The sequence below is a fragment of the Dipteris shenzhenensis genome, chromosome 23, assembly GCF_047967505.1.
Source record: "Dipteris shenzhenensis isolate YYH24624 ecotype China chromosome 23, Dip_SZ_1.0, whole genome shotgun sequence".
NCBI lineage: Eukaryota > Viridiplantae > Streptophyta > Polypodiopsida > Gleicheniales > Dipteridaceae > Dipteris > Dipteris shenzhenensis.
The window spans coordinates 2,417,962-2,442,659 of record NC_141618.1 but is presented as its reverse complement, the minus strand read 5'-3'; the positions used below and the strand labels follow the sequence as shown (position 1 = coordinate 2,442,659).

Below are 24,698 nucleotides of genomic sequence, written 5' to 3'. Positions count from 1 at the left end.
CATGCTGCTCATTTTCCGCCTCCCCTATGGGCTAGATTTTGCAGGTCTTTTCTTCTCTAGGGCTCTCCACCTCTATATCATGTGAATTGGTTTTATTTTTTGCAGATAAGACTCCTTTTGCACATTGATATGTTTTCTGCAAGGTATTTCTACACTCCATTATAGCTTTTCATTGAGCTAATTTAGAACTGCATTTTTGTCCCCGGGTTTCGCCATAGTTTCTGTAGCATTTTCTGCATCAGTATCTCTTTAATTTCACTTGTATCTTTTGAGGTATCAGCTGCTGTTATACTCCATGATTCTATCCATTTCATTCCCTCTCTGTGCCATCCCGTGACTTGCGTAGATTCCATTGCCTTGTGTGGTATCCTACTGACGTTCATTTTTACAACTAGGTGTATCATACCTGTCTCAACCATTAGAATGGGGTAGGTTGTCTAGTTATACCCTGGTTGAGGTAACATGACCTTGGAAGGGTAGGCCGACATTTTCCTTTAGAGGTTCCCTAGAGGACTGGATTTATATTGTATGTCGCTGTGCTTTACGTAAATGGTCAAAGGAATGAGGGTGACATGGCACGAACTAGGTGAATCGAAGGCTGAGGACCTAGGTGCACCTAAATGTGTTAATTGCCAAGGGGCAAATGGAATTAATGTTTATCCCAAGAGAGGGCTTAAAGGGTGTTTGATGGGGGCCTCTAGGTTTTGACATGTGGCATCATCTAGGGAGATGAGGGTTTTGGAGAAAACATGCTGGGAAAAAAATCATGTACTGGATTTTACTAGCTGTTCTTTCTAGAGGTTGGCTGGGTGGATTGAAAAAGTCGCCCGTGATTGTGACGTGATTTGTATTTCGCTCATTTCATTTGGTATCAGAGCCAGACACAATGTAGAGCTGTAGGGCGGTCGCTGTCATCGTGTACTTCATGTATAGCGTATGGAAATCAAGGTTACACGGCTGTGATGTGCGCTTCGTGATACACAATTGAAGACATTACATGGGTCCGATTGTCGATGTGGTCTTGTAGCACATCCTTGGGAAGCTTGGTCATTTCGCATATGCGGTCAGTTGCATGACGAAGGAGAGGGCCACCTCTGGTAAGCACAATTGCGTGATGTGAAGCAGCATGGTCATGGGGGGGCGCCTGAATCGCGGAGGCTGGGGCATCCATGGACGTGGCTGTAGCCCTTTGTAAAGGGTTGTTGTGGTAATGACATGGTTATTCGATGGTCAGTAATTTGAGGTTGACACACCATGTAAACTGATGCATTGAAGAGATGGAGGTCGTATACGATATCTCATCAAGGACTGCTGTTCGTGGACTGTGTCCCCATTGGAGAGGGGCTGCTTAGCCCAAGTGTCTTGTTTGCTGTAGTGGAGGAGGCAGAGAGTCCAAGGTGGGGGTTCGGGATCCTTCTCTTTGCAGTCCCGCATGCTGGATGGTCCCAAGGCCTTTGCCTTGGGCCACACATGGTGTTTTGGAAGCGCCATATACATACGATGGTCTGAATGGGGATACAGGCTCCATCATTTCAATTCTCTTGCCATCTACACAGTGCACTTAGAAGAAGGCCAGTGCGAGAGTGCTAGAGGTCGATCAAGACAAAATTTTGATCGGAACAGAAGCAAATAGAAGTGACCAGGAAGCTTCCTTATTTTGGTTGTGTAATGAAATTTCTGGGTCTTCTGATTGCAGCAATAGATTTTTCCAGCTATTTGGTGGTGCAGGAATTTCCCTTGCATAGGGAAAAGTGTGTGGTCATTTTCAGTTGCATATTTTATAGTATATGTCTGTATAGCTGCTGTCTGGTGCCTTTGGAGTTTAGAGTTTGTAGTTGGAGGCTTCCAGTGTTTCAGATTATATTTGTATAGTGGTAGTTTGTAGTCAAAGTTACAAGTTGGTGTATACATATTGGAGGTTGGGATTTCTAGTTTTAAATATAGTTTCGGCAGTTTAAAAGAAAAGCACAACCAACCAACCCAAGCTGGGTTCCTTTTTTAGACTTACACTTTTATGGATAAAGGCAAAGCTATAGCAATGAGGTCGAAGAAGAAGCCTCATGGGTGGATCCCATAGAATCAGGAGTCTGGCCGACACAACAGGTGTCGCGTCCAACGGCCCACACATTTTCAGGTAGGATTGCTTTGTTAGAGGATACCTTACAACAAATCTTGGCTCAATGAACAGCTTTTACTCATATTTTGCATTTGTTGGCCATTGTGGGTGAATACTACATGATGAACGTGGGTGTCACATAATGGTACAATGGAATCTTCACGGTACACTTTCAAAAAGAAAGATAGCATATTTTGTGTAAACGGAAAGGCAAACTACTCTCAAACATTGTCGAAAGCTATCTTGATCCAGATTTGTATTTCTTAAAACATCAAAAAAAGCTATCTGGATCCAAATTTGTATTTATTAAAACATCGAGAAGGTCAATAAAGTTTATCTACCTTGTAGATTACATAAGAATTAGATGCATTGAGAAGACACCGGTACATGGAATCATGGTTAACCTCATAAAGGCATTTAACACATAGAGCTGATAAATTAACAGTAATATATGAACTTAGACAAATGGTTCATAGCATGTTTGCAAGACCATCCAAGGAGGACTAAAGAAAAGCTCCAATGGAGCATGAAACCAGCGTCCATGTCAAGCCTAGGAGGGCTAAGATACCTAATATTGCATTATAGGCTAGAAAAGTATTATGGTTGAATGATTGACCGTAGGGGTTACACAAATGGGAAGAAGCTTTTGCCATTTCTGAAATCAGGAATGACATGAAGAAAATCCGTGAGGCCACACATATGTTTAATGAGGCAACGGATAGGTGGTGGATTAAACAACAAAGGGATGGTGTGGCATCCACTACTTGGGAGGGGTTCAAGAAAGAATGTAGAAAACACTTCTTACCTCCTGACAAAGCATCTCAAGCTTGGGATCGGTATAGGAACCTCTGTCAGAGAAATTTGTCAGTGGCTGAATACATATATAAATTTAGAGAATGTGTAATGAAGGTTTATGGACCTCTTCCTCAGTGGTGCAAGTAAAGGAATTTATTTTCGGATTGAATGATAGAATCAAGATGAAAGTTCGGGCTAAATATGCGAATACTCTAGATGAAGCTATAGCCATAGCTTAAACTATGAGGATGCCAAAGGTAACAAGCCAAGTTGGTTTGTGCAGACTAGGACTCGGTATGAGTACCTGATAAAGAGTGGGTTTAAGAAGAAGTGGGTTAGTAAAGGTAGTGTGTCATAGCCTAGTGGCCAAGCCAAACAGGCAAAGCCAACAAAGGCTCCTTCAAAACCAAGTACCATCATAAGGGTGAAAAGAAAATTAACTCCAATGGCAGCCTGGGCTTGGTCAAAATTTTCTTTGATCCTAGAATAAAGAGAGAAAGCAAGGAGAGAAGGTTTGTGCTTTGGATGCCTTCAACCTCATTATTAGTGGAAAGATTGTCCACGGAACAATGATCGTCGGATGACGGAGATGGTGATCTCAGAGTGCGACGTGGAGATGGAGAGAAGTTCAGAGCCGATCAGATGCAGATTCAGCTAGTGGGATCTTCTCAGAGGACAGAACCTGTGTTATTGTGTGTGTCTGTTGCTAAGTTAGTGAACAGTGCACTTGGGGCACTAAGGACTGAGTTGGAAATGAGTAGTGGGGATCATCCTGAAACAGATGGTCAAACAGAGATAGTCAACTAGATTTTAGAGGATATGCTTAGAGCATATGTTTCATTAAGGTTACATACGTGGGACAAGTGGTTACCATTTTTGGAAATTAGAATTTGTCTACAATGATGAAAAACATTCCTCTACATGATTGAGTTTGTTCGAGGTGAACTATGATCATAGACCAGCAAATCCAACAAGGTTGGGATACCTCAAAAAGTGCCTAGTGCCGCGAACTATGTTGTCCATTTTTGGAAATTGGAATTTGTCTACAATGATGGAAAACATTCCTCTACAAGACTGAGTCTGTTCGAGGTGAACTATGATCATAGACCAGCAAATCCAACAAGGTTGGGATACCTCAAATAGTTCCTAGTGCCGTGAACTATGTCGTCCAGATGTGGGAGATGCTAGCACTTGTGAGAGCTAACATTCGCCGAGCTATAGATAGAGCTAAGGCATATGCAGATGAAAATAGATCTTTTAGAGAAGTTAAGGAAGGATAACATTTTTTTCTCAGAATTTCTTCACACTTGTCTCTCAATGTAGGAGAGTGTGCCAAATTATCACCCCGATATTGTGGGCCATGGCTAATACTTAAAAGAAGAGGCAAGGTGGTCTATAAATTGGAATTACCACAGGGGTGTAAGGTGCACCTGGTGTTTCATGTTTCTCATTCAAAGAAGTTTTTGCACTTAGGTTACTTACTAATTGAGGGTGTTGTTTTATCTCAGGAGATAGAGGATAATGCAAGGCGCAAATCAACAAGAATCTTGGATCCAGGAACAATGCAAGTACATAATTGGAAGATATGCATGTTGAGAGGTTGCATGGCATGGTTTACCTCTAAGGTTACCTGGGCCTTCAAGCTCCCAGGAGAATCCACACATGCATTCCATTCACATCTCTGTAAATTCCACTCTTAAAGGGCATCCTTTCAAAGGTGACATCAATCTATCTATTAGGGGTCCCAATCACCATCACTTTTGTCTTGTTAATATTGACCTGCATTCTTGAGTGTCTGTAGAAGTCTCTCAGTGCATCCGAACGTGCATGCAAGTTCTATTTCGTCTTTGCAAAGAATACCACATCATCTGCGTAGATAAGCAGTGCCAAAGCATAACTTGCAATTAGCGCATGTTCCTTGTCTATCCTCATCCACTCTTCCAAATATATATATATATATATATAGATAGATAGAGAGAGAGAGAGAGAGAGAGAGAGAGAGAGAGAGAGAAATTTCTTTGGGACCTCACAGGCCTATGTAACAAAGTACAATCAAAGAGTAACTAATACAAGCCGCAGTGGGCCGAGGCAAAGGGCTCGCTAGGATTCTTGCTGAGTGCTATGCTAATTAGCTCAAAAACTCAAAACTCAACACTAGTATCAGTACTCAAAATACATAACTAGGTGCCATGGTGGCTCTCCATGGGTTGCGAAGATGTCTTGTATCTGTGTCTGTCGAGTCGACTCTTGTTGTGGCAGGGGGCGTGGTCTCCGTGATCTTTGTATCTAGTGAGCCATTCAAAAATGACACCTTGGCTCGGACAGTCCCTTTTGAGGAGAGCTGAGATAGGTTGGACCTCCATCGTGCATGCCCTAGTCATCCTCTGCATCGTGTGGTCATTGTTCCGCGTTGTCTCTTCCTGTTCGTGCACTCTGCTCTCATGTTAGCTATTTCCTCCTCTATTCCACACTGCCATGGGGCTGACTCAAATGCATAGATATCGGTGACATGTTGCTGTGCTCGATCTGTCTCTGCCCTCGTGGCACTACCACCTACTGTTGTTCGGTCTGTTTCAGTAAGGTCTCTCAGTGTCGCAGCTCGCTGCATCTCAATCGGATAGAGGCACACACTGATGTGGTCATGAACGTGGATTAGTCGAGAGTGTGGCCCAAAACCAAGCCCCTCTTGAGAGAGACAATGGTATGGTCCATGGATCTCAAGTGCTCCTTTGTCTCCAACTTCTCAAGAGTGCATAACCTGTAGATCTTCTGCTCTCGAGGTTGGCCTGTGACTCTCGCTATCTCTATCCTCAGCTGATGTGCTTGATCTGTTTGTCTCCTGTGGCCCAGTCCCCTCCTGCCGTCTGATATGGGCCAATGCAGACCGGGTCATGGAAATGGATCAGCCAGGAGAGTGGTGAGAAACTGTGCTTGTCTTGAAAGAGACGGTGATACCATCCTTGGATCTCATAGTAGACGGGGCAACTACATAGAAAGTGCTCCTTTGTCTGCAACTCCTCCAGCCTGCATAATCTGCAGACCATGCTACTCTCTAGGTGTGCCTGTGGCTCTCCCTGCCTCGATCCTCAGCTGATTTGGTGAGACCCGCATCTGTTCGATGGAAATCCTCAATTCATGTGAGACCCATCTGTCCTCCAGATACTGGGTTCTGATAATGATTCCATCCTCTGATACTCTCAAGAAGTGGGCATCGTAAAACTGGATCTTGGTAGGGAATTCCTGGCTTCCCCCCCAAGTCCGTGATGTATAGAGCTGGAGCAGATCCAACCGATGATATGGTTGATCTCATCTTGCGGGATCTGGAGGGACGGAGCATCCAACCTGTACTGGAAGGTGGGTGGTGAGCTAGTTGATCATTGCCTGATGTATTCTGGTTTAACAGTTTTTTTTGTAATCAGCTCTGTTTAGAGAGAGAGAGAGAGAGAGAGAGAGAGTGCTGATCATTGTTTCTTACTTCTGAGTTTTTTTTGTGTTCAGCTCTTTGTCCCAGGTTGCAGCAGGATAAGTGCTGAGGCTGTCATACGAATGGTAAAGACACATACAAGTTGCCGAGTCCCTGGAATGCCTGGTTTGAAGCAATTAAGAATTCGAAATATCTATGGTTTGACAAGAGAGCATCTAGATAGTTTGCTGATCATGCTTTGTAATGGGGAACTACCACGTTTTGACTCGTGGAAGCCTCAATTTTATCACAATGGGCATCAATTACTCTTTTGTGATGATGAACGACCGATTGATGTGGAAGAATGCCCTAAATGTGCCAATGTGAGGTTAGTGTATGATTGCACTAGGGAAAGGTGTCAGCAAAGACGGGAGAGTAAATTCCAAGAGTGCCGGGCGTGTATATTCTGCATTGTCCGATGTGAAGAGTGTGGAGGATGCATTAATGATAATGACTACGAAGAGACTTTCTGTCTAGATTTGTTATGCTCTTCTTGCTGGCTTAGGTTACCCAAATGTTCAGCATGCAACAGGCCTGGCTGTGGCAGGCATGCGGATCACTTTATTCGGACTGCAGAGGCAACATTTCTCTGTGGTGATTGCTGTGGTTCTCCTGATGCTATTGGCCCAGAATTTCATGCCTATGCTTGACCCGACATCTGAAGCTAAATCTCAACCAGAGCTAGGTGTGTTTTTTTTGTCTTTCAAAACTTGATTGTCGGAACACGATTCAAACAATTTTTTGTACATGTGAACAAGTTTAAATAATAATAATAGGAGGTTAGTTAAAGCAAGCTGAAAAATGTCGTACAAGGGCCACAGTTTGGTTTTCTGCCAGTGAGAATGTTAAAGAACTGGGGCCTTCCACAAATTCAAGATGTACGAGTCCTGATGAATATGAATATCAAGGGGTCTTGTATTTTTCCTATTAGGAGAAGGGAGGACATGGCCTTGAGATGATCAAATGTTTTCTATCATAGTAAAGCAAATGAAATGGGGTCATGTGAGATATATTTCAATAAATTACTGGATGCTTGGAATTGACAACTTGTTTAGATTGCAGTCCATGCAATAGGTGTGATTCTCTTGGTGCTTCATTTCACAGCTTGTTCATTTCTCTCTCTTTCTTTGACCTCATAATGACCTCTATATCTAGGACACTTAGTCCTAGCTATTGCTTTTTTGGAGAAGAGCAATCGTCAATCGATCCACAATTACCCACTGTCTCCTTTGTGTCCTAGGTAATCCCACAATAAAATCCATGGAGATACGTTTCCTTTTGGTAGATGGAATCTCCATTTGTTTTAGGAGAGCCTACGTTAAGGCGTTCATTTGTATTGACCTAGCATTTTTGTCATAATACATAATCTTGGACGTCCTTATCTGTTCCAAGCCAAAAGAATTGCCTTTTCAAAAGTCCATGTCTTCTGAATTCTCGGGTGTCCAGTACTCAGACTATCATGATACTTGAAAAGAATTTTGTGCCTAATGTCATTATTATCCGAGACACACACACTACCTTTGTAGAACATGTAGCCATCGTCAAAAGTATACTTTTTCCATTTGAGTTCTTTATCACCAACCTGTGGTGTGTCACCTTTTCCATGTGACTCCTTAGTGAAAGTTCCTCGATTAGTTAGATTTCTCTTCTTAATTTCTTTCCATATTTCAAAAAATTGAGGATCAAAGGCACATTTTCATTTTAAGGACTAAATGAAATCATTTTGAAATTGAGTAAAACTCAATTCATTAACAATTGGCATTTGGCTTAGGGTGTCTGCTACCACATTAAACTTGCCTTTCCAATATGTCAATTGGATATCAAACTCTTGTATTATTTCAGTCCATCTAGCTTTTTCTACCTTTAAGCTCTGGCTGATTGGAAATCCACTTAATGCTTTTGTTATATAAAATGATCGTGAATTTGGCACCATACAAATAGTTCCTCCATTTCAGCAAAGCATAGGCTATAGTCAGTTTCTTCTCATATGCCAAGTGATTTTGTTGAGCACGGTCTAACTTTTTGCTTTCAAAAGTCACTAGGCAATCCTTTTGTAATAGTATTGACTCAACAGCAAAATTACTGGCATCTGTTTCAACCATGAATGGTTCATTGATGTCTTAGGGACATCCTCTTCTCTAATTTGCACTTGGTGATATCTTGATCTTAAGTTGATTTTAGTAAAATATTATCCCTTGTAGTTGAAATGCGAGGCATGGGACACTTATTCTTTATTGTGATTTTATTTAGACTTTGTAATCTATGCATGAACACATAGTGCCGTCTTTTTTCTTTACTAGTGAAATTAGTGATGGCCATGGTGAATTACTATGTTAAATTTAGGTATTCCACTAATTGTCTTTTGACCTCACATTCTTTCGTTTAACTAAGTCTATACGGTGGTTTATAGACAAGGGTAGATCTAGGAATTATGTTTATTTTATGATCAACATCTCGCTCAGGAGGTAAACCATCAGGTAAGACACTCGGGAAAAAATCTTTTAATTAAATATTAAATCCTTAAACAATGATACATACTTCCACATTGCCGATGATAGGTAGCACATGTAGGTGTTGTCCTCATCATGAACCTTTACCGCAGTGTATTTTTTAGTACCATTAAGTAGCCACACCTACACTGCATGTACTTGTTTTGTGGAGGTTTATTTGGGGCTTTAGCTCCCACTTGTTTATTTTTAGGGAAGTTCAAAGCAGCATGGTCTTTGCCCAAACATTTGAAGCAAAGGTTTTCTTGCTTTGCCCTTTCATAATCTTTTTGTTCAGAAGAGGATATTTTTGTGTTTGAGGTTTCTTAGGTGGTGCTTGAGAAACCTCCTTCTTGAAGTGTCCCTTCTTTTTGAATTGGGAAATTTGTTGAACTTAGGAACAAAACCTTTTTGTTCCGAATTTTCAGCTTTGGATTTCCTCGTTATATGTCGTATATTTGGGCATATTTAATTGCTTCTTCAAAGGTCGTACAAGAATTTCTTCTCACCTCAACCTTATAGGTGTCTTTCAAACCTCTCACAAAACCCCTTATCTTTTGGAACTCATCGATCCCTTTCAACTTAAGGACTACCTCCCAATAGTTTGCTATGTACTGGACTAAAGTGTTCTTACCCATGCTACAATTGTCCCAAGCCTCTCATGCTCTTTCTAGCTCATTTTCAGGTAAAAACTCATTTAAAAAGGCTTGTTCAAATTCATCCCAATACCTAGGGATCCTATCATTTTCTCTGAGGCTCATCCACCATTTATAAGTCTTATTTCCAAGGGAAATAGTTGCTGTGATGCCAGTGTTATACCGTTCTACCAACATAGAGAGCTCCTGCATATTTTTACCACCCAGCCACAAGACTGCTAGAGAGTTGCATGAATTTGAGTATCCCTCGAGCTCCCTCCACCATCTCTCTCTCAAATGGACCTGTCTCTCTTTAGAGCCTTCCCCCATGCCTAGCACTTCCATTTGGCCTTCTCCTTTAGTGTCATGTGTCTCACAGGACACCTTACCATAAGGGACCTCACTTGGGCTCCTGTTGCACCTCCTCAATATTGCCTAAGCCTAGGTGTGACCGTAGACCCAAGCCCTCTAGGCAATGCTAATGCAAGTGCAGTTGAGCCCTCTGGTTTCCTGCCTCGCCATAACCAAACCATGGGCTTCCATGATTATGGCTAACATAACATGCCTAGGTATGATGCAAATCTTAAGGTAGGTTCTTCATGGGATTGCCTAAAACATTTGTGCTGTAGAGCCCTTGTGTCAATTTGTTGACATTGTTCTTTTATGTTGTTTTGGTGTTAATCTTTTGTGAGACTATTTTCCTTGCATCTTTTGCGTGCAAAGATGAGAGGTATGAGCACTTTGTCGGTGGGGTAAATTTTGTTCTTTGTGAGTGATTGTAAATAAGCTTTATCCATGACTATTGAGCATTGAAATAGATAGTTATTGCCTCAATAGCTCAAAGAAGCATAGCATTAGCCTTTAATTGATCAAAGCTATGGGAAAATAACCATGTAATGGGAGGTCATAGAGTTGCTATTGGTCCTATAATAATTAAGTTATTATTCCATCAATAAGTGATTATTACAAGGCCCAAAAATTAGACTCCCATTTCTTGAAAAAAAAAAAACATCACCTACCTATGTGATGGGTGAGCTAGCTTTTGTGATGGAGCTATCATGTGCCTCTTTTCTAAGACACAAGATCTCATTGCTATAGTTCTTTAGGACTCCTAGACAAGAACATAGCTTAATTCATGGATTTAATATAATCCACTGAAAATTTTTAGCTCTTCTCATTGGCTCTTAGATTTTAGATGTCTTTTGAGCCACGACATGCACAACAATAATGTTACATCATTCTCTAGCCTTCTCATAAACTATGTCACTAAAATCCTATTAAACATGTGACATCATTAACATGTCCGCTGTTTACTTGCCCAATGAAAAGACTCATGAACCGAAAAATGCCTTTAAAATGCTATTTTCATCTACTTAGATGCTCGAGCATTGCCTTTTCTTACTAGTTGTAGGAGTCATTTCACTACTCTTCTCTATGTGCACGCTTTGATAAGTCTACACTCTTCCTTCAAAGGACTTGACCTGTTGTAAAATCTAGGAAACGATATAGAGATAGGTAACAAAGTATGACACAAATTAACATTAGAAGATTGCTATAGTTGCAAGCTCTTCGCTAGCATGCTTATGGCATCACAAAACGTTGATGCATAGTGTTGATTGTGTGGTGTGAAAAGATGATGATGGCGATACAGACTCTCATTGCCTTTTTATTTTGCTAAAGCCTTGACAAGGGTTGGTGTGAAGTTTCTTGCATGTAATAAAAAAACAACCCTTACTTTTGGAATAGGTTAAAAACGTGTTAAACGTTCAAGGATGGGTAAAGTAGATATCACTCTTTTTTAAATGGATAATTTTTTTTTCCATTGATGCAACCCTCACTTATCATCTTTACCTTCTCATAGTAGCTAGAACTTCCTCAAGAAAAACTAAATCATGTCATTAGGAAAAAGCGGAGCTCATTTTGGGGCCCTATAAGAAATTCATGAGTTTCTTATTTTCTTGGCTCAAAATTAAAAAGTTCGAGAGTGAGATGCACAACTTGATACGATCAAGCATTCAATTAGAGACATAAATTATGAAACAGATAAACAAACATTTTGAAGTTCCCGCTCGAGCATTTTTTAGTGTGTCATAAATGCTATGTCCAAGAACCCAAATCGATTTATACTATTTTGGTATGGAATTTGGTGGTTTGGACATCACCATTGTGTCCAAAGCAGTTGAAAACCCCCAAAATGACTTTTGAATAACTAAATTCAGTCTCGCAGAGGGGTCAAAACGACCAAAATAGGCCCTTGATAGGAGCATGCTTAAGAATGCAATTTGGGCGCCAAGAAGCACACTCCTGTCAACTTGGCGCCCAGATCGCTTTCTAAAGAACACTCCTATCAAGCGCCTATTTTGGTCGTTTTAACCCTCCGATAGGTCGAATTTAGTGATTCAAAAGTCGTTTTGGGGGTTTTTGCCTGCGCAAGACACAATGGTGATGCCAAAATCACCAAATTTAGGACCAAAATAGTAGAAAACCATTTGTGCTTAAGAAATCAATTTGGGCACTTGCCCCCAGGCCAAGTGCCCAAATCACTTTCTTAAGCACATTCTTATCAGGTGCCTATCTCGGTCGTTCTTATTTAAAAATAGTGGAGCGGGAACCTCAAGATGTTGTTTACCTATTTCACGATTTGGTGTAGCATTTAGGAAACACTAGAAAACAAGAGCGGGAACTTCAAAAGATCAGCATGTTAAGCATCTCTCTCTCGAGAAAGTCTTTTTTTTTTTAATAAAAGAAAAGCATTTCTTATGTAATGTTGGCCTCTTTCTCATTGGAGGATCTCTATTTTTTGTCTAACCTAAAAGGCCCCAAAATGAGCTCTGTCTTTTCCTAATGTTCCTTGGAGCCAAAGGAGGCGCGTTGCATATTATGTAAGCCCACAAGTTTGGTATGCTTCGTGATCAAACCTTGAAGTGCTTGCCTACTTTTATTGCTTCCATTGACTGCTCAAACTATGTGTGCGCATGCTCATGTGTTTGTATGCACGTCTGCACATGTGTGTGTAGTAGCCAGGTCAATTGTGCTATTCTCCTCCCCATATCAGATTATAGATCACTGGTTATCCATTGCTCATAAGGACACCTTTCCCATTTATGCACCAAGTTGGTTGGTGTGTCATGTATTATGTTCTTTGCCTTCTTGTAGGAGCCAACCATTTGGTTTCTTTCTCCCACACATATTATCAAATTTTAAAAATAAGCTGGCTGATCTAAGCCACCTAGTTTGTCATCTTCTCTAATGCCAGCAACTTGCAAATTTGTAATTCTTAATTCATGATCACCTTTGTGTAGTAAGCAAGTGCGTAATCATAAACATTTTTTTCTCCTACTTCAACTCAACAAGATGGTGAGTCTACCATACTTTTCATTTCTCTTCATTTGTGCAACAAGCTAGCTAGTACCATGTTTGTACCCTTTACCTACGTAGAGGTAGCAAGTTCCTTTTGCTAATATTTTCCTCCTTTTCTAGGACTAGTTAGCTTGTTTAAATCACTTCAATAATTGATATATTTTCGCCATCTAGTGAGAAAGTGGTACTTATTCGTTGCAAAAAGCAACTAGCTGGTCACCATCATTATTCTCTCCTACCCCAAAGTAACAAGATGGCTAATCTATCATATTTTTCACTTATCTTCCTTTATGCAACTAGTTGATCATGTTTTGTGGTCTTTGCATACCTAAAGGCAACAAGTCCTTACTTCCAACCCAAAATCTCTAATCTTTAATCTAGGTAGTCTCATGTTTTTTTGTCTCTTTTTAACCCCAATAGCCGGTTCGTTACAATTACTTCAATCACTTAGAATATCCTTCTACCATGTGGTGAGCAAGGGGGGGTGCTTATTTCCATCAACAATCAACTAGATAAGTATAATGATTATTCTCCCTTGCTTGAATGTAATAAGATGGTTGGTCTATTACATGTTGCACTTGAATTTAATTATGCAACAAGCAAGCTATTTTCATGTTTGTATGTTCTTTGTCTCACTCAAATCTACATGGCTAGTTCTTACTTAGAATCCATAACAATCAAGCTAGCTATTATCATATTTCACTTCTTTTCCTATTGACTACTTCTAATAGCAACCAAAAAACCATATTAGTTATTTTGGGAAAATCCCAATTCCCACTTTTTCTAGACTAGCAAGCGTTGAGAAAATTACAGGCTTTTTCCATGAAAGAACAACAGAAAGAGGTAAATTAGACTACATTCTCATTCACAAAAGTATGAAATATGAACTACGTTCTCAATCAATAAATAGAAAACGACACTACCATTCACAAAATAACTCCCAAATTCATGTGAGTGAGAATCATGTCATGAGCCATAGTGGTGTTCATAAACACCTTTTAATGGCTTTCAAATTCCCATTACTATTGAGACTCGCTTTGTTATTTTCATTTCCATTAATATTGAGACTTACTCATGTGACTTGCCATCATGTCATGACCCTTGGTGGTGTAACTGTGTTCATATGGTTCTCATAAATAGGTCCATCTAAAAAAGGTCACAAGTGCAATTGATAAATTGAATCACAAACATTCATTTTATACTGACAAATCTTAAGACTAAATTGAATAGGCTTCATTGTAAAAGCGTGTTTCATGGATTGCTTATTACAAATACATAGAAATAACTTTTTTTTTTAAAACTAAAAAATTGATTGATGCGAACATGTAAAATCTAAAATCTAACCTCATTCTTGAACTTTATAGGCCCCTTGGGGAGAATGGCACTAGTGACATTCCACTATAATCCCATGGGGAGAATGGCACCAGAGCCATTGAAGCTCTATTAGGAGCCTTTCTTCCCAAGTGTCTATGAAAAATGCATCACGATTTTCCATATTGTTCATAGATTATCCACAACATACACAACAATTAAGCACCAAAGCACATAATAAGCTAGAATGTAATGGATGTATAAAGAAGTACAATGTCTTTAATTAAGACTCATAGTTTGCAAATATCCTATGGTGTACGTATATGATCCATGGTTTCAATACAAATTCTTCCATATTTTGCAATTATATCTACTTCCTCTTGGGGATAGACCAAGGAGGTGAATCAAGGGAAAGTACATAACAATTATCTTTCATTAAGCGAGACTCATCTTGTGAGAATAGTGGTTTTTACAAACACCTTAACAACAGTTACATCATTGAGACTTGCATACTAAAAACTCTGGATTGGGTGGTCTTAATAGTGTTATAAACATCGTAATAGATTTTACATTGGTAAGACTTGCATTTCCACATCTCCAAAGCTAAATAGAATCTCTCATACCTAATCAGGATCTACCATCATGTCATAACCCTTAGTGGTGTTCATAAAAACCATTAAAAAAACTCAAAAGTACAATTGGTAACCATGAATTCACATTCATATTGTATCGAATCCTAAACTTGACCAAGTAAGGAAAAACATCATACATGAAAAATCTATAGGACAAACATTTATCATGCACCTCCAATCTTTAGACTAATAGTCTTCATTGTAAAGGATAAATTTACATGTTATGTGGATTTCTCATTCCAAAGACAACAAATATGTATTTCTTACAAACTTAACAATTTTTTGATGCACAATTGAAATCTATGAAATCAAACATGATTGTAGAGAAATTTTGAATTCTACTAGTGCAATTTCTCCATAATCTATTGGGGAAAGAATGGTAACAGAGCCATCGAAGATCTATTATGATCCATTCTTCCCAAGTGGTTATGGAAAATGTAAACATTTCCTTGACCATATTCACATGTTATGCAACATAATACAACCACCAAACTACGCAATTGGTAAGAAAGTAATAATTTTGATTAGTAATGAATGTATAATGAAATACGATGTCTTTAATCAAAAATCATAGTTGCAAATAGCTTCTCTCTTGCACGTATATCTCTATAGATTCAACACAAATGTGCCCATATTTTGTAATGTCTATTTTCATCATGAAGTCGAATCAAGGTAGAATATCAGGGAAAAATATATAACAAACATTTGGCTTTGCATTTGTATTTCTATTGTTATTGATAAACCCTACCACATTGCCATACCAAACATCACAAAAAATGTGCACCATATCCTTAGATGGAATACTTTTGTAGCCTTGGATGAAATCTACATAATTCTTTCCAATCTCTATATGAGTTATTGCCTCCATAATGAAGAAGAGTAGTCCCTCTCTTGAGGGAATCATACACAAATAATCCTAGTGCACCTATAGTGGTTGACTCATGCACCTTGAAAGCCCGAAACACTTCATTGATAGGGTAGGAAACTTTGGTGTTCCAAGCAGACCACGTTTTGCTTTGTATCTCTCAAGCAAGATTTGAATGTATATGTCTCCATATGATAAAAGAGAAGTCCAATTAGCACTAGAAACCATTATAGTAACTTGAGATAAAAACAAAGAAAATTTTGACATTTGTAGCTTCATGGAAAATATGCATTTTGTGTGTAGTTGGGCTATGTAGGCCTTAGCAATGTGCTTCTTGATATACAACCTTTGTACCCTAGTTCTATAGCCAATTGAGAAGCTTGCATGGAATTCATTCTAGAGATAAATGGACCACACCTTAAAAGTCATAGTTGTGATGTATTGAGTTTAATCATGTAACCACCACCACCATGGCTTGGGATAGGGCATGCACCCTCCAATTCTATCTTTGTTACCTATAGCCCTCTCTATTAGCAAGCTTGCAAGAGGAAGCTTTCATGTTTTGTACTCCATTCTTCACCATTGCTAATTTCCCTCACTTTGTTCATCAAGGACATCTTAGACGGGGTTGAAATCTTTATGTCCCTCCATCATAGGCAATTGTCCATATTGATTATTCTCAATCATATTACACACATCATTAGCGTCATTGAGTTATAGCAAGTAAGGTATCAACTCTTCTAGTAGAATGGTATCCTCCTTGTCTTTTACATTGAATGTAGAAGGAAGTCTGCAAATTAATGGAGGACTGATGCAAGCCTTGTTATGGAGAGTCATCAATAAGGATTGTCATCAATAAGGATGCCTTTGTTTTGCTAATGGTTTACATTGCCACAACACTAACCTTGTCGGGCTTATTTATCCTCCTCTTGTTATAAGTGTAGCATCCCTGGTGAGCCCATCTCACAAAGAAAGGGAGGATCTCCTCTGCATAGTTTTTCAGCTTTCCTACCATCTCAAGGACATTATGCTCCATTGGAATTGACCAAATGCGTATATTAAACCATTCTAAATATATTTTTAGGAATTCAATGCACTCACGATGAATAACCATATAACTATTGTGGTCATCCAAAAATATATGGGTGTATTGATGAGTGGAACAAGCAATGACTCAATAGCAAGCCATTCAAGTCCAATCTCATAGTTATCCTTGGTGTATCCAAATGTGTTAGAGGTGGATGTAGATCCAGATTGGCCTCAAATTTTCTAGCTCTTGACTCCTTAAAGGTTCTAGGTGCTAGAATTTTTATACATGTTGCAACGACAATAATATTATTTATTCTTTTTTTCCTATGTCATGTCATTATGTGCATCCTCTGAAATTCTACATGCCATGATCTCTTCCAAAAATATAGGATTAGCGAGGTTCCTTGCAATTGTCCCAATTTTTGGTCCTATGTAAAGATCAACAATTGTTGTCTCCATCTCATCATTGGTTGTCCCCACTTTTGATGGTATGTTTTCGTCTATACTTGTTATCTCCATCTCCTTCCATGCATCTTTGACTGTTGTGAAGTTGCAGATAACAAAATTAGTGCCATTTTTAAAGAATCTCTTCAACATAGTGGAATCATCGAAGCAAACAAAGTCAAGGACAAAAAAGTACTACGGCACTAGTGCTATTCCCCAAAAAATTCCTATGAGGTTATGGAGAATGGCACTAGTGAATTTGGGATTTGTAGAGGAGGAATAGCACTAGTTCCATTCACCCCTTGAAAATTTAGGCTTTGCAATAGGAGATTGGTAGAGGAGGAATAGTACTAGGGCCATTTTCCCTTTACAATGCTATGAATTTCGAATTTGCAGAAGAGGTATTGCACTAGTGCTATTCTCCCCTTGCAAAGTCAATATTTAGGCTTTGCAATAGGAGGTTGGAACTAGTGCCACATGTCTCCATTTTAAGGGGGAATGGCACCAATTCCATCCTCCACAATCTCATTAGAGGTTGTGGGGAGAATGGTACTAGTGCCGTTCGCTATAACCTCATTGGAGGTTGTAAGTAATGGCACTAGATCCATTCTACACTTGCAGGGAGGAGAATGACACTAGTGCCATTCTCACTTACAAAGCCAATATTTTGGCTTTGCAATAGGAGAATGACATATTGCCATTATTCATTTGCAATGGAGAGAATGGAACTAGTGCCATTCTCCACTTGTAATAGGGAGAATGACACCAGTGCCATTCTAACCATTGCAATAAGGAGAATGGCACTAGTGCCATTTTGGCCATTGCAATGAAGATAATGGCACTAGTGCCATTCTCCACAACCTCAAAGACTGAGGCTAATAGCACTGATGCCATTCCCTACAAGCTCATTAGAGTTTGTGAGGAAGTGCCATTCTACACTTGCAACTCTACACTTGCAAGTGGGACAATGGACTAGTGCCATTCTCCCCTTGCAAAGCTAAGATTTTGGATTTGCAAAGGAGGAAGGGCACTAATGCCATCCAAAATCTTGTCTTTATATGAGGAGAATGGCACTAGTGCCATCATCCACTTGCAATGGGGAGAATGTTTTGGCAACTACAATGGGGAGAATGGCATTAGTTCTATTTTGACCACTGTAATGAGGAGAATGTACGTACCATTGCCATTCTCCAAAAACTCAAATGAATGGCACCAATACCAATGAAACTAGTACCATTCTACACTTGCAAGCACTTGCAAGTAGGAGAATGGCACTAGTGTCATTCTCCACTTGCAAAGACAAGATTTTGCATTTGCAAAGGAGGAATCCATTCTCAATTGTGAAGAAAATATTGTGGTAGAAGAATGGCACTCTCGCCATTGCAAATGGTGAGAATATGACTCTCTCCATTGCAATGGGGAGAATAGCACTAGTGCCATTATCCACTTGCAATGGGGTTTATGGCACTAGTTCCATTTTGGTCACCATTGCAATGAGGAGCTCCACAACCTCATGGGATGGGGAGAATGGCACTAATACCATTCTCTACATACTCATTGGAGTTTGTGAGGAAGGGCACTACACTTGCAAAGGGGAGAATGGCACTACATTCTCCCCTTGCAAAGCCAAGAGTTTGGTTCTTTTGCTCACTAATCAACTTTTTATTTTCTCATTTGTTTAAGGCGTTCATTTTGGTTTGCTGTAACTTTCTGTCTAAAAAGATGTTTTTCTCGTTTGTTCTTCACTGATGCACTCTCTACTCTAGAGGCCGTGAATAAATATGGCCCTGAGAAACAAGAGGGCAGAACAATACTATGAAAGCCTCTACCATGGCTTAGTGAGGTTCATGAAGTTTCTTTTGAGGATGGGAACACTTACCTAGGCAATGCTGTCCTTCTGGGAGATTAGGGATCTGCTCTCATAGCATATCACATCCTCACGTGCGAAGGTGAGGGGATGGTCACCCTCACAAAGAGAAAGCAGGTAGCAATTCAAGAAATTCATGTGAATTACTTATCTTTAAAGGATTATCGCTTTGCGTCATTGGCCCTCCTACCATCCCAATGTAGTTGACACATTTATTTTGCTCTCATTCCCAACAAAATCCCTGTGGCAACACTGATTTTTATTGGTATTCTCAGAGCCATGCCACTAAAGGCTAAACCTTTGGTGGCTGCTCCGCCTTCGAGCATCAAAAACTCTCTTGGTGTAGAGGAGAAGTAACATTGCTGCCACGTAACCCCTCTCCTTGAGAAGGGGTGCACTAGGAGATTTCTTTGCAAGAATTGTGTGGCCCGCACATTTACCCTGAAGAAAGCAAAGAGGATCATGGGAGAGGACATCTGCCATCGTGGGTTCGGTTGGATACATGAATGCAAGTGGTAAGAAAATGTGCTTTCAACAGGATATGGTAGTGGATACATTCAGGGTGGTGTGGAGAGGCAAGTTGGTCTTGGCAGGTAATGCATGACATCTTTCTTCATGTCAATTAACAATGCGGGGAATGTGCATGCTAATATAAATGTTGTGTTTATTGTTGTCATGCAGGTTTTTGTTAGATGCATTCACAAAGAAAGAAGATGTAGTCATCGATGCCTTGGCTAGGACTGGAAATATGTGGGGTGCATGTGCAGGATTTGGAGAGACATTGTGTCTCGCTTGAGAGGGATGACACTCTGCTTGACGCATTTCGATGACCCATGTCTATGGCAATTGTAAGAAACGAGGGTGAGGGAGAGGAGTAGGCTGTGAATTTTAGCTTTTTACATCTTGAACTTACCCCAGACATGTTTTTATGTGGTCCATGATGGCGAACTAGCATCCATGAATGACACTTTGATGTGAAAGAGTTATGCAATCCAGTGATGATTTCGTTTTTCTAAAAGTATTATGCCCTCAAGCAATGCAATGTTCATCCTGCATTTTATTACTTTCTAAAAGTATTATGCCCACAAGCTAAGGGATAAAAAAGAAGGGGTGCATTTTTTTGAAGTAAAGGATATATCTCAAAGGTAGTGGTAGGAATTTTAGATGATGTTGTTCGCAATACATTATTTTCATAATTGGGTGACAACGATACAATACTTTTTGTAGGGTTATTGGCCGTTTCCCACCTATGCAACATTGATACAAATGATATTAATGAATGATAGCACCCATGGGAGATAAATGTGTACATGTATGTGTTGTTATTGATCCAAAAGAAACATCTGCATAAAGAGTTCAGAAAATGTCTGCTCATGCAAATGTGAGAAATGAATCAAAATGCTCGCCTAAGGCACTGTGATAAATCTAGAAAAAGCTTGCCTAATTTGATTTTCTTGAAAAAAGCTCGCCTAGTCAAAAAAATCTCGCCTCCCAAAACTTGCGTAAATTTTCTATCCGTACAAGAAGGGGAAGGAAAATCTTAATTTGACCTATAAATGTATAAAAAGGTCTTTTTCCCTTCATTCATTCTTATCTCAATCAATTGGAGCAAAAGACAAAGAAGGAGCAAGGAGCATGGAGAATCTACATCCTATCTACAAAACTTTCAGCCACGTATGAAAAATTTAAGTTTATGTTTACTTTTTGTAAAAAGCTAAGAGAGAGAAATTGAGAGAGAAGAGAGAGAGAGAGGGGCAGAGAAAAGGAAGGTGGGGGGAGAGGGAGAAAGAGAGAGGAAGGGAAGAAGAGCGGGAGAGGAAGAAAGAGAGAGGGAGGGAAGAAAGCGGTCGCGACGAGAGGGAGGGAAGCAAGTAGCTGCGGGCACGGAGAAACAATGAGGGAAGGAAAGAAAGCAACCGTGGGCGTTAAGAGAGGCAAAGGGCCTCAATCTTGGCCATTGACCTTGGATCTAGATCAAGGGTGCACATGAAAAGGCACCTTTTCCCTCTTAATGAGGCCTCCACAAAGTCAAAGCTTGCCCTCCCCTTGTCAGATCTTGCCACTTGGAGCCCACCAAAGCCATCCTAGGCCTTTGATCCACCACCCATCTCCATCCAAAGGCCAAGGTTGATCAATTTCAAACCATTTCAGTTGAGTATATGCTAAGGGGCCCTTAGCCCATGGGTTACCATAGTGGTTCACTTGTAATTAACTTAATCCATTTCTTAATCAATTTCTTATGAGGCCCTTTTGAGACCCCAATTCTCCCCTAATGAAATAGATATACACTGTCCTTGCTACCCTCACAAGGTTGCACAAAGAAAATTTGCCAAATTGATTTATGATGAGTGCTCCAAATCCACAATCAAATATGGATCATCATCCTTCCGCAAGTTGCACCTTTCCAAAAGCTTCTTATTGCTTCCTCCATCTCATGGGAAAGCCTGTATAGCCCACCACCCTCATCTATAGGCCAATCTCCATTCATATTCTCGTGATGATGCCGCATTCCTCTTTTCTATGGATTGGCAAACTGGGTCATCTAAATGTAATCGTGCTACTAAAATTGTCACATCTATGTTCCATATAAGGAATGTAGCTATACCTACCTCCCCGTAGCCTTTAATGGCATGGTCAACAAAATGCGCAAGCTCACAATCGACGGTAAGTACAAATCTACACGTGTCGCAAAACAAGTTCAATAGTGAGCCAAAGCGACGAGCAATAATTGAAAGACGTAGATTGAACAAAAGTGGAGTCCATAGAAAAAAGCAGGGACGATGCATGTGGAGTCAAGCTCTGCTCAAGAGGAGCGAAGCCCGGCACCATTGAGCAAAGGAGAGGAGGGAGGGAAGGGAGAGGCAAGTTGGAAAAGAATGGTGGAAGCAAAAAAGCATGGTGGGATGAACTTACCCAAAAGGGGAGTTCACTCACCCAAAAATACAACTTTTGAATTTCAAAAATTCAAAAAACACCTACGCCCTTACTCGATCCGTAAGCACTGTCTCTAGGAGAGCCATTGCTAACAAACAATATAAACATTCCTTAAGCACTATCTCTAGAAGAGCCATTGCTAACAAACAATATAAACATTGCTAATAAACAATATAAACATTCCCAATAAATAAACTTCATAGTAAAATGTTTATAAGGTCTCTCTCTCTCCGCGGCTTATTGTTTGTATCCTTATCAGTTATGATCATGTGCACTACCTGATACTAGGCTTTCCTTCTGCGCCTCGTGGACCTCTTAGCATTTGTAAATGCGGAATTGTGTCTTACCGGCGATGGAAAAACGTATCTCATTTATAGAAATTTGGCAACCACCCTCGTAGCCCAAAACATGGAAAAGAAATGGCCTAAGATTTACTAGAACGGCTTGTCGTAGTAGGCTGTTGGCATTTGCTCTGTCAGTTGGGTACTTCTACAATGGCCTTGTGCTGATTCTTTTGCTCACTAATCAACTTTTTATTTTCTCATTTGTTTAGGCCGTTCATTTTGGTTTGCTGTAACTTTTTGTCTAAAAAGACGTTCTTCTCGTATGTTCTTCTCTTATGCACTCTCTACTCTGGAGGCCGTTAAACCAAATATGACATTGACGAACAAGAGGGCAAAATAATACTGTGAAAGCCTCTACCATGGCTGAGTGAGGTTCACGAAGTTTCTTTTGAGGATGGGAACGCTTACCTACGCAATGCTATCATTATTGGAGAATAGGGATCTGCTCTCATAGCATATCACATCCTCACGTGCGAAGGTGTCACCCTCGAAAAGCGAAAGCAGGTAGCAATTCAAAAAATTCATGTGAATTACTTATCTCTATTCTCTACCTTTACAATAATTTCTGAAGTTTGAGGCGCATACAAAAGATGACCTTGCACTCCTAAGGGTAGAAGTTGCAATCTCAAACGATTGATGCTTTTCATCATTGGCCCTCCTACCTTCCCGATGTAGTTGACACAGTTATTTTGCTCTCATTCCCAACAAAATCCCTATAGCAATGCTAATTTTTATTGGTATTCTCACAGCCATGCCACTAAAGGCTAAGCCTTTGGTGGCTTCTTTTCCGCCTTCGAGCACTAGGAACACTTTGCGTGCAGAGGAGAAGTAACATTGCTGCCACGTAACCCCTCTCCTTGAGAAGGGGTGCACCAGGAGAGCGCCTCATCCCCCAAAGGAGGCGTAGCAACCAAAGGCTCAACTGGAGTGGGTTGGTCCACCAACGCGTGGATGGGGGGGAATATCCATTCCACCATGGTTCATCAGTGCATAGGACTCCCTCTAAAGGTGAAGAGAATAAGAAAATCTTTGTCATTACTAGACCAAATGGCTTCTACTGGGGTACTACAACCAACACACTAGCCAAACCCCTTGTTTGCTTAGTCATCTAAAAATTCTACAAGAATTTAGCTTGTTAATTCACAAATAACATCCTAGATGGATGTTCTCATGTATATATTTTCTTCCAAAAGCACCTACAAGTTAGAAATGTGATGATGGTTGGTGAGTAGTCTAGTTTTTCCCAAGTAATAACAGCATTTCCAAGCCTATGAACTGCTTTTGTTGTGTGCTTTTCATTATTGATTTCAATGAACTTGGATTTCAAGAGATAAAATGACTTGCAGTTATTATAGGGTTGGCTTCCTAAACTTATTTCCAAGTACCACATCCTTGCCAGCTAATCTTCCGACTCCTTGTCTTTTCATTTTTGCATAGGTAGTTAGCTCCATGTATGAAACTCTTGCTCTTCTTATTTGAAAAGATAAACTCTTTTCCCACTTATTCTCCTGTTAGCTTAGTACATTTCTTCTCAGTTACACGTAATACAATTATTGTGCCCTTCGTATTTGTAAATATAAACTATTTTCCTCTGTTAACTTACTATGCTATACTTCATAGCTAGACGCAATAAAATTATTGAGCTCTGCTATGGGAAAGTTGCTAAGTTACACGTTTCATTTTTAAAGATCTGTCTCTGAGCTTCATGCTCATACGAAACCAGAAAGGACCATCTCCCGTACGACTAGCACCATAGTATCATGAAACCATTGTATATGCAACAAAACCATGTGATAAACCTCGTAAAAGGACCACAAAGATAACTTTAATCACTCGGCATTTCTTTGAAGAACAAGATACTCTTAAGATTCCAGTGTTTACAACAATTAGATGCCAAGAAATGCTTGAGCGCTTTTGTTGATGAAACAGAGGAAGAAACATGCAATATCTACTCTTGTTGACAGAATTGATAGCAATAATTGAAGAGCCTGGCCAATGTCTTATTTGCATCGAAATCTGCAAATATGGCTCCCAAACTCTGATATTAGGTCCACAAGACCACCGTAACCACCTACCAGTGTCACCTGCAGCAAAATTATATCTGACATTAGCTAAGCAGAACACACTTGAAGATGTGCTAAAGTCTTCTAACGAGCACAACTGATGCACTGCAGTCCTTAGCAACTCAATCTAGATATGCTCTACAACCTTTATTGGACCTTTTGAGCTGCATGTGCACCCTTCACCCTTCACAAAAAGAATGCACTCTATAACAAGGATTGTGCTTATGAGTTGTACTGCAAGACACAATCTTTATAACATTACACTTCTGCTGCTGGTGATATTTTATTCATAAGAAAACAGATATGAAGTCAAATCTTCTGCCCAGAGTAAATGAAATGTTTATGCAGATGCCT

General features: G+C 39.9%; 2 protein-coding genes across 2 annotated transcripts in view; one reads left to right on the top strand and one right to left on the bottom strand.

The window, feature by feature from the left end:
• LOC147886862 (F-box protein SKIP28-like) overlaps positions 1-7,147 on the top strand; it is a 30,260-nt gene extending 23,113 nt beyond the window's left edge. Inside the window, exon 2 of the mRNA XM_087394670.1 lies at positions 6,410-7,147. Within this exon, the coding sequence (XP_087250796.1) occupies positions 6,410-7,024 (615 nt within the window). The 3' untranslated portion in view covers positions 7,025-7,147. The remainder of the gene's footprint in view (positions 1-6,409) is intronic.
• Positions 7,148-23,976: 16,829 nt separating this feature from the next.
• Positions 23,977-24,698, bottom strand: part of DWA1 (DWD (DDB1-binding WD40 protein) hypersensitive to ABA 1) — a 76,969-nt gene continuing 76,247 nt past the window's right edge. The window contains exon 13 of the mRNA XM_087394588.1: positions 23,977-24,365. Within this exon, the coding sequence (XP_087250714.1) occupies positions 24,282-24,365 (84 nt within the window). The 3' untranslated portion in view covers positions 23,977-24,281. The remainder of the gene's footprint in view (positions 24,366-24,698) is intronic.